At 61.1% G+C, this 10,452-nt stretch overlaps 1 protein-coding gene across 1 annotated transcript in view; it reads left to right on the top strand.

Moving 5' to 3' along the window:
* Window positions 1–10,022, top strand: part of DNM2 (dynamin 2) — a 53,423-nt gene extending 43,401 nt beyond the window's left edge. The window contains exons 17-22 of the mRNA XM_006161586.3: window positions 3,229–3,338; window positions 4,781–4,892; window positions 5,737–5,901; window positions 7,325–7,557; window positions 8,305–8,551; window positions 9,232–10,022. Coding sequence (XP_006161648.2) covers window positions 3,229–3,338; window positions 4,781–4,892; window positions 5,737–5,901; window positions 7,325–7,557; window positions 8,305–8,551; window positions 9,232–9,573 — 1,209 coding nt within the window. The 3' untranslated portion in view covers window positions 9,574–10,022. The remainder of the gene's footprint in view (window positions 1–3,228; window positions 3,339–4,780; window positions 4,893–5,736; window positions 5,902–7,324; window positions 7,558–8,304; window positions 8,552–9,231) is intronic.
* The last annotated feature ends 430 nt before the right edge of the window (window positions 10,023–10,452 follow it).

The raw sequence follows: 10,452 nt of genomic DNA, 5'->3' as shown, positions 1-10,452 counted from the left end.
TGGTCACGCCGCAATCCCTTCTCCTCCATTCTCCTCTTGGGATCTTGGGCACACACGCACATGCGCCCGGCATGAGTCTTAAGCCACCGGGTCCGGGATTCGAACCGCAGTCGACTACATGGGAGTCCAGCGACATAGCCATTACGCTAACTGCTGGTCCCAACGCTTGGCCTTTCTCATTGCCAGAAGCATGTGCCCTTGCCAGAGAGACAGGAAGGACCCCTCCACGGCCCGGCCACACCCCAGTTCCTTCTCTACCTCCCCACCCTGTCTGGATTTGAGAGACGCACGCACGCGCTCCCAGTGTGGTTTTCCTTTTAATTTTTTTAAAGAGATTTTTGCTATAGGGCACATGCGCTTGCAAGAGAGACAGACAGAAAGTGAGAAATCACCCCCCAGGGGGGATGGCCACGCAGCAATCCCTTCTCCTCCATTCTCCTCTCGGGATCTTGGGCACACACGCACATGCACCCGGTGTGAGTTCTAAGCCACCGGGTCCGGGATTCAAACCACACTTGGCCGTGTGGGAGTCCAGCCATGTAACCATTACGCCATCTGCTGGTCCCTGCCACTAGGGCAGGGAGTCTAGCCGCGTGGTCGGCCATGTGGAATCTGGCTACGTTCATCCCCAGGCCACCGAGTCAGCCCACTGTCACTGTCACTTTCTCTGTCACTCTCAGAGCAAGTAGATGGAGCGGTCCTCCCTGACCTACGGGGGATACCTTCAGAACCCCCAGTGGATGCTTACAACTGTGGATAGTACCCAACTCAGACTCAGGGAGGCTCCTCGAGGAACCCACGTGCCCAGATGAGATGCCTGGGGGTGGGGAGGGGGTGGTGGTGACATTGGCTTTGTCCTCTCCCTGACTGGATCCCAGTCTGCGCCATGGTGCGTCAGCGGTTAGGCTCGGTGAGGGCCAGCCCCTGCTTTTCAGCTTGGGGGTACACAGATCTTTTGGGGCCCCCAGGGTGGGGGGCCTGGCCATGGGCAGGGAGCCTCAGCCTGTGACACCCTGCATGGCCTCGTGGCGAATCCAGTCTAAGGAGCTCCCTCCCGTTTTCTTTTCTTTTCTTTTTTCTTTCTTTTTTATTTTTTTTGAGAGGTTTATGCTATAGGGTGCATGTGCTCACCAGACAGACAGAGAGAGAGACAGAGAGACAGAGAGTGAGAAATCACCCCCCAGGGGGGATGGCCACGCAGCAATCCCTTCTCCTCCATTCTCCTCTCGGGATCTTGGGCACACACGCACACGCACCCGGCATGAGTTTTAAGCCACCGGGTCCAGGACGCGAACCGCGGTCGACTACATGGGAGTCCAGCGACATAGCCATTACACTAACTGCTGGTCCCAGGAGCTCCTGTTTTCTACTTGAGAAAGGGGTCTTCGTGTTCCCTCTTCTGGGAGCTAAGGCAGGAGCTCCCCACCACCCTCTCTTGGGCCAGGAGAGGTGTGAGGAGGGGGTCTGTCGGCTGTAGTAATGAGAACCAGCAGCCCCAGGACGGGCCCCATGGGCCCCAGATAAAAAGCCGGCGCTGTTGGAGAGGGGCAGGCGCCAAAGAAACCCTGTCCCCCACTGCCCGAGTGGGGACCCAGCAGGCTGGGATCCAACATGGGCCATGACTCAGTTTCTGGGCCTGGCCTGGGAGCAACAGGCCTTGCCCCGGGTGGTGGGTGTGGTCGGTCCTGGCTTGGCGTCCGTCCTGCCTCCTTGGGCCGTCAGGTACCCACCGTGGTGGGGCCCGGGCCCTCCCCAGCTCTGAGGCTCCCTTGCACAGACCCCAGTACGAGGCCCCTGGAGCCACTCTGTGGTGCCCCCTGAGAAGAGCCCTGGGGCCCCTCAGCACCTGGACGCACCTGCTCACTCTCGCCTCCTGCCCGGGGGGTGGAACCCCTTCCCTCCTGTGACAGATGAGACGGGGCATGGAGTGGGACGTGACTTGCCCAAGGGCACCACTCACCCCCTTGTCACCCAGGTGACAGTCAGGCCTGGTAGAGCTCTCGCCTCAGGACAGAGCGCACATGCCCAGCCTGCCCCTCACTCCTGCCCCAGCCGGCTCGCTCCAGCACTGGGGCTGCTCTGGAGTCCGGAGCCTTCGGCAGCACAGTCTCCCTGGGGCCAGCAGGTGGCGCGGTGGTTATGACGCTGGATTCCACAGGGCCCACTGCAGTTCTAGCCCTGGACCGGCGACAAGAAACACTCCGGGCACGTGTGTGCGCGTGCGTGCCCAAAATCACCGAAGGAGAGAGGGGTGGAGGAGAGAGGGGAAGGGGTTGTGGCGTGTGGTTTCTCACTTTCTCTGGTAAAAACGTGTCCTCTTCGGGGTGAAAAAAAAAAACAAAACAGACATGCGTCCCTGTCCTCAAACTGCTGAGTCCGTCCCGGTGGTCGGGACCCTTCTGGGTCTGTAACAAGATAGGGGATCAGCAGGTGGCATGGTGGTTAGGGTGCTGGACTCCCATGCAGCCAACTTAGGTTCAAGTCCTGAACCCGGCCACTCGAAGCTCACACCAGGCACATGTGTGTGCATGCCCCAAATCCCTAGAGGAGAAGGGATTGCAACGTGACCACCCCGGGGGCGTGATTTCTCATTTTCTCTCTGTCTCTCTGTGCGTCTCCAGTGAGCGCACGCACCCGCTAGCAAAAATCTTTCTTAAATAAACAATATAGGAGGTGGAGTTGAGAAGAACAGAAGAGGAAGGAGAGAGAGTGGAGGCTGGGTCAGGGCAGGAAGGCTCCACTCTCTACAAAGATCTGCTTTGGAGAAGGAGATGGGCCTGCAGGTGGCATGGTGGTTAAAGGCACTGGACTCCCACATGGCCGACTGCTGTTTGAGTCCCGGACCTGGTGACTCGCTTTCCCGCTTTCTCTCTGTGTCTCTCTCTGATCAATTAAAATAAATAGACAGATAAAGTTACATAAAATAATTTAAAAAAAAAAAAAAAGATCTGAAGGAGGCGGACAGGTTTGGGGGAGCGATCCAGACTGCAGTCTCGGATATGGAATATCTCTGGGCTCTGTGCCGCCCGGGATGTCCGGGGAGTGGCTCAGCCCAGCATGGCCCGGGCAGGTGGAGTGAAGGCCAGAGAGTCGGCAGGTGACTTCATCCCATTAAACGGCCCGCTCAGGAAGTGCCGGCCGTCGCGATGGCCGCCACTGCACCCTGGCCCAGGGTATCCTCGAGGTAGCGAGACGACCCAGGGTGACGCCCCTCCCTTCCGCCCGCAGGAGAAAGAGAAGAAGTACATGCTGCCCCTGGACAACCTCAAGATCCGCGACGTGGAGAAGGGCTTCATGTCCAACAAGCACGTGTTCGCCATCTTCAACACGGAGCAGAGGTGAGCGCCGCGGGGGCCCGGGCAGGGCTCGGGGTGACCAAGGGCCTCGTTCGCGGACATGCAGAGGTATTTACCACGTACTCGTCACCAGTCCCCTCCCTGGGGTCTGACATGGGAGGGAGTTGGGAGCCACGGAGGGTTCTGGGTGGAGGGACGGGACCTAACTCGGCTCACCGGCGCCCTCTGGCGGTGGAGGCGGAGAGACCAGGGTGGAGGCAACTGGCCTAGTCCAGGTGAGAGCTGGTGGGGTGAGTCTGGGTGGGCTCAGACAGGGAGGCTTCTGGGTAGTGTCACACAGAGCTGATCGAATCCTCCCGATGGACAGATGGACGTGGGTGTGAGACAACGGCCCCTCTGAGGATGGGGCCACGCCCCTGCGGTAGCCCTGGGGACAGCCAGTCGCTCACTGTGGGCCGTGCTGAGGGAGGGGCCTGTGGGATGCCCACGAGGGTGTCATGGTGGCGGCTGGGAAGGAACAGGCGTATGTTAGGAGGCGCGTCCCAGGCGGGGCTTGAACTGGGCAGCCCCCTGCATGGATGTGTGGACGTCAGCGACCTTTAGACACCACGGACCCATGTCTAATTGGAAGACAGTTTTTCCACTCACAGGGGTAGGGGATGTTTCACGATGATTCGAGCCTTGGTCGCCCGGTGCTCCCCTACCAGGTGACCTGGTTACTGTGTGGTACCAGTCCGTGGCTGGGGGTTGGGGACCCCTGGTTTAAAGATGCTTGCATGAGCCTCGATGGAGAGGGGGGCCCAGGAGGCGTTGGCCGGAGACTTCAGCACAGGCCAAGGGGCAAAAGCACTTTTCCCGGGAGGAAGCCCCTCCCCAGAGGCACACGTACCCTTGTGCGAGACCCAGGGTCCACCCGAGCCTGGGATAGCCGTCCACAGAGGGGTGGTGTCTCTACATGCCCGGCCACTGGTCTCGGTGTCTGTCCTGCTGGCCCTGGGCCCCCCCACCCTGCAACCTGGCTGGGCCACCGGCTGGTCCTGAGAACCTTTATATATACCTCTTCTGTCCCTGTCCCCACCTCAGCCTTCTGCCCCGGAAGCTTCAGCTTGCTTTCTCACTTCTCTCTCTCTCTCTCACTCTGTCCCTCTCTGATCAAATTAAAGATTAAATAAATAAAGTTAAATAGAATAATTCTTTTTTAAAAAAGAAATACTGGGTCCGAGACTTGAACTGTGCCGTTAGCCATGTGGGCTCCAGCCGTCCTGACCCCGTGCATGGGCTGGCCCACCCCGCACTGTTCTTCAGGCGCTGCAGGCATAACCTCCCAGCAAACCCTTAGCACGACCAGGTGAAGGAGCCAGAACCTTCCAGAGCCTGGGTTGCAGTTGAGTCCCGGACTGGCCGGACCACCCCGAGAGCCTGTCCCTCTCTGCGATTGGCAAGGGGCATGGAGAGGGTCGAGCGTCCTCCCGTCCCCCCCCCAGGAACGTCTACAAGGACCTGCGGCAGATCGAGCTGGCCTGTGACTCGCAGGAGGATGTGGACAGCTGGAAGGCCTCGTTCCTGCGCGCCGGGGTCTACCCGGAGAAGGACCAGGTGAGGAGCCGCCCTGCCTCGCGCACAGCTCTGCCCAGCAGACCCCACCTGGGACAGGGAGGGGGCCGGCTTCTCCTGGGGCGGGCCCTGCTGGGTCTCTCCAGGCAGTTAGCCAATGCCCGCCTGAGAAACAAAACCCAGAGACGGGGCGGTTTTCCACCAGGGCCCCTTAACTAAAGCCCAGGACAGGGACATACACAAACTAGGACCCCGTGTGCTCTACGTCTTCTTGTTGTTTTTTAAGTATTTACCACAGGACACGTGTACTTGCTGGAAAGAGACAGAGAAAGGGAAAGTGAGAAATCACCCCCGGGGGGGCGGCCATGCCACAGTCCCTTCTCCTCCGTTCTCCTCTCGGGATCTTGGGCACGCATGCATGTGTGCTCAGCTTGAGTTTTAAGCTGCTGGGTCTGGGACTCGAACCACAGTCGACTACATGGTATTCCAGCGACGTAACCATTATGCCATCTGCTGGTCCCACCTGGTGTGATTTTCCAAGCCGCCAAGTCTGGGACTCGAACAACAGTCGGTCATTTGGGCGTCCAGCGCCTTACCCCCCGCCCCATGCCATCTCTTGGCCCCCCATCTGCTTTGTTCTTTTCTTTTTCTCCTCCTGTCCTAGAGGCAGAATAAACATGGCCGCCCTCACGCCCCAAATGAACATGCTATTCCAATCCCCAGGGGTGGACACCCCAGGTCTGTGGTGCACTGGCCAGGGCCACACTGTACCCACAGGGCTGTCAGAGGCCGGCGCGTGGGTGGACTCGGTTCCCGGAGAAGGTGGACTCGTCACCCGCGCCTCAGGCCGCAGTCACCCCTCACCGCCTCCCTCTCTCTCTGGCAGGCAGAGAATGAGGACGGGGCCCAGGAGAACACCTTCTCCATGGACCCGCAGCTGGAGCGGCAGGTGGAGACCATTCGCAACCTGGTGGACTCGTACGTGGCCATCATCAACAAGTCCATCCGCGACCTCATGCCAAAAACCATCATGCACCTCATGATCAACAACGTGAGTGCGGGCCGCCCCGTCAGGGTCTGGGGCACGCGCCCGGCCTGCGCTCCAGGTCGCCAGGGCCCGACTCGGACAGCGCGGCAGCCGTGTGCGCGCCTGCTCCCGGGACCCCCGGCACACAGCGCTGGCTGCTTATTTTAATTCCCTTTCCTTCACTCGCTGATTGATTTTTTAAATTGCCGTAGGACCCATTTGCTCTCCGGGGTGAGGGGAGTGAGAAATCCCCCGTCAGGGTCCCGCCGTCCTTCCTCCACTCCCCCGTCGAGATTTTGGGCACGCATATACACGTGCCTGGTGGGGTTTTCAACCTGCCAGGTCCAGGACTCGAACTCTGCAGTCGACCGTGTAGGATCTAGCCACATTAACCTCCACACCACTGGCTGGACCATGTTGTGTTTTAAAAAATTATTTACCTAATTTTATTTATTATGATTATTTTTAATTTTGCTATAGGTCACATGTACTCGCTCACCAGAGAGAGACAGAGAGACAAAAAGTGAGAGGTCAAGCTGCCAGGTCTGGGACTCAGACCGTGACAGGCCATGTGGGAGTCCACCTGCCTGAACCACCATGCCACCTGCTGACCCCGGAGGCCTTGTTTTTATTTATTTATTTTTTTAAGAGTTTTTTGCCATAGGACATGTGTTCTGACTAGAGAGAGAGAGACAGAGACAGTAAGAGGGAGAGTTTGAAATCATGCCCCAGTGGGGATGGCCACACTGCAGTCCTTCTCCTCCGTTCTCTGCCTGGGATCCTGGGCACACATGCACATGCAACCGGTGTCATTTTCATACCACCAGGTCCAGGACTCAAACCACAGTCGGCCGTCTGGGAGTCCAGTGACGTAACCACTATGTCACCTGCTGGCCCTTGGGCCTTTCTTTTTTTTTTTTTAAGAATTATTTTATTTACCTTTATTTATTTTAATTTAACTAGAGAGGAACAGAGAGGGAGAAAGGGAGAAAGGGAATGTGAGAAAGCAAGCTGCCAGGTCCGGGACTCGAACCAAGGTCAGTCATGTAAAGTCATGTAATAGTCCAGCGGCCTTAACCATGACACCAGCCTCTGGGCCAAGGTTTTTAAAGCTCATTTCCTTTTTTTTTTTTTTTTTCTTTTAAGTTTTTAACTTATTATCATTATTCTTCCATTTCCATTTTGACCGGAGAGAAACAGGGAAGTGAGAAAGCAAGCTGCCAGGTCTAGGACTTGAACCGTGGTCAGCCACGTGGGAGTCCAGCGCCCCAACCACCATGCCACTTGCCGGCCCACACTCACCCTGTCTTAGCCTACCTGACATGCTCAGGGAGGCTCTGGGATGTGAACCCTGGACCTTCCCACACGCGTCCAGTTTCACTACTGCTGCACCATGGTGCGGCCCGGGTGGGCCAGGCGGGAAGGCTGACCATGTGCCCGCCTGCAGACCAAGGCCTTCATCCACCACGAGCTGCTGGCCTACCTGTACTCGTCGGCCGACCAGAGCAGCCTCATGGAGGAGTCGGCCGACCAGGCTCAGCGGCGGGACGACATGCTGCGCATGTACCACGCGCTCAAGGAGGCGCTTAACATCATCGGGGACATCAGCACCAGCACCGTGTCCACGCCCGTGCCCCCGCCCGTCGACGACACCTGGCTGCAGAGCGCCAGCGGCCACAGGTCAGGGAGGCTCGGTCACCACCCCGCCGCCTGGGGCTTCCTGGCTTCCTGTGGGGACCCTGGTGAGGGGCCCAGGAGCCCAGGCTGCCCCGCTGGGCGGCGCCACTGCCCTGCTGGGGTGCGATGAATACAAGGCATCCCTCCCTCCCCTCCACCTGCTATGTCTCGGTCACACCCCTCCCTTAGGCCCACAGAGGCCCAGGGCCAGCGGCTGTGATGCCGGCTGCAGGGCTCAGCTTTCTGGAGCACAGGGAGGGGGCCCGGCGGCTCTGGAGGGTCAGACAGACGGCCTAAGAGCATGCTCCAGCTCCAGCACCGGGAGCCAGAGGGGAATGGGACCCGGTGGGGGCGACCGCGAGCATCGCGCAGGGACAACGCAGGTGGCAGGAGCACAGAGGGTCAGTCGGGAGGCGTGGAGTCCCTCGTGCAAGGGACACAGCGTCCAGGCGGAGGAGCCCCGAGCGCGGGAGTCTCGGGCATGCGCCTTCGGGGGCTCTGCGGCCTCCCGGGCATTTAGTAATATTTGGCTTGATCCTGGGAACAGGGTTGGACTCTGGGAGGTCCTTGTGATGTGAGGATAGATCAGAGGCCACAGGGAGGCAGGAAGACCCGAGAAGGGGCCGAGGGTGAGGTCCGCAGGAAGACTTAGGTGGGGGGGTAGGAGGCCACCGCAGCAAGGGCACCCCTGCAGGGCCTCACTGCGCATGCGTTCCCGCTCACGCCCCCTCCCTCCCCCTCCCTCCGCAGCCCCACGCCGCAGCGCCGACCAGTGTCCAGCGTGCACCCCCCCGGCAGGCCCCCGGCGGTGAGGGGCCCGACTCCGGGGCCCCCCTTGATCCCCATGCCAGTGGGGGCGGCAGCCTCCTTCTCAGCACCCCCCATCCCGTCCCGGCCCGGCCCCCAGAGCGTGTTCATCAACAGTGACCCCTTCTCGGCTCCGCCTCAGATCCCGTCTCCGCCAGCCCCGATCCCGCATCCCTCCCGGAGTGCCCAGGTAAGGCCGACCCCGCTGCCCCGTCGCCGCCACCCCCTGCACCCGGCCTCCCGCCCGGTCTGGCCCCCAGACAGCTCGCGTGTGCTGGGCAGGGGTGGGAGAGGTCAGCATCCCCACCGGGCTGGCGGGAAACAGGTTCAGAGAGGCGGGTCGCCTTAGTCACAGGATGGCCGTCCAGGGTCCTCAGTCTTCGTGGTGGGCCACGTGCAGCTGAGTCCCTTGCCACCGGCTGGCTTGGGCCACTGTCACCTTTGTCTCGAGGACAAAGGTTTTCCAGCCATCTGCTGTGGGGACCTGAGGTGGGGGTGGCAGCGATTCTCCAGGTCACACAGCGAGTGAGGGCGGGGGCTCGTCCCCTGACTGCCCGAGCGCGTCCAGCAGTGGGAACACGCAGGCCCGGGATGCGGGGCTGACTCCGGGGTCCCCAGCTCCCGGCCTGCCACTGTCACCTTTGTCTCGAGGACAAAGGTTTTCCAGCCATCTGCTGTGGGGACCTGAGGTGGGGGTGGCAGCGATTCTCCAGGTCACACAGCGAGTGAGGGCGGGGGCTCGTCCCCTGACTGCCCGAGCGCGTCCAGCAGTGGGAACACGCAGGCCCGGGATGCGGGGCTGACTCCGGGGTCCCCAGCTCCCGGCCTCACTGCCACCTCCCCCTCCCCGATTGTCTATTCTCTTTACAGCAGAAGACCCCCCGCTGCGCCCAGCCGGCCCACCATTATCCGCCCAGCCGAGCCGTCCTTGCTCGACTAGGGGTCGGGGGCTATGCTGGGGCGCCTGGCGCACCCCCTGTGCCGGAGCTTTGGTGGCCTGGGCCCCGACGCCATCCCCGGCCCTCCAGCCCCTATGCTGGGACCAGGCTCCCTGCGGGTAGCCCCTGCCTGTCCCCTAATCCTGGCCCCACTTCCGGCTGGACACGCACTGAGCAAAGGGGTCCTGGAGCCCTGGGCCAGGGCGCTGGGGTGTTGCACTTTGGGGGACAGGGTGCGCAGAGGGACCTGCACCCTGGGTGCCATCACGAATGAGGGAACCAGGCAGAGGTAGGGTCGCTGCCAGCGGCCGTTTGACCGGGTGAGCCCAAGCAGAGCAGGCCTTGGAGAAGCGGGGCGCCGAGAGCACGTGCGCCACCCTGCCCTCGCGGGGTGCATGGAGCCCGGGCGGCCGGCCAGGCCCGAGTTGTACATATTCCTTCCTTGGCCATATTAACCAACAGCCTGAGCGCCCAGCCTCGGCTGCCGGAGGTGCCTGCGCCAGGCCCGGAACCCTCAGCCGGGCCAGCCCCGCGCTCCCCTCCTTGGCCCGGCCCCCTTCTCCTGGGCAGCCCAGGGTGGCTCTGGCTTGGAGCACTGTGGGCTGGGGAGCCTTTGGGAGCCTCTCTCTGAGACCTCGCTCGCCCCCGCGCGGTTGACCACTGTAAGTGCCTGTACTCTGTATCCTATTAATAAACTAAAATAAAGGGACGAAGCTTCTGGTGGCTGCTGTGGGCCTCCTGTGTTCATGTCCAGGCTGCGGTGGGGCCGTCCCCTTCCCCCACTGCCGGCCTCCCGTGGGGATCCCCTGGCCCCTCCCTCCAGGGTCCCCCCAGCCCTCCATCTCTGGGGGAAGAGGTTGCTTCTTCTGGGAAAAAGCCACGCTCTGGAGGGGAGAGCTGTGGTTTTCCTTGCTCCCTCGAGACTGGGCCCATGTCCCCTGCTCAGCCTCCCCCCCGCCCGCCCACCCGTGGTCTGTGCTTGGAGGAAGAGGGAGCCCAGCCCGAGCTGTGGCCACACTCCTGTCCCCTCCCACCCCCCTTCTCCCCTGCTTGTCCTCTCGGGAGCCCAGGGCCACAGTTAAACTCGGCTCTCTGATTTCTCTCGTGCCCAGGCGACCACCTCCATCGGCTCCCGCCCGGCCTTTCTTCTGAG

This window comes from Tupaia chinensis, unplaced genomic scaffold (assembly GCF_000334495.1).
Source record: "Tupaia chinensis unplaced genomic scaffold, TupChi_1.0 Scaffold138665_1, whole genome shotgun sequence".
Lineage (NCBI taxonomy): Eukaryota > Metazoa > Chordata > Mammalia > Scandentia > Tupaiidae > Tupaia > Tupaia belangeri.
This window is presented reverse-complemented; position numbering and strand designations above follow the sequence as displayed.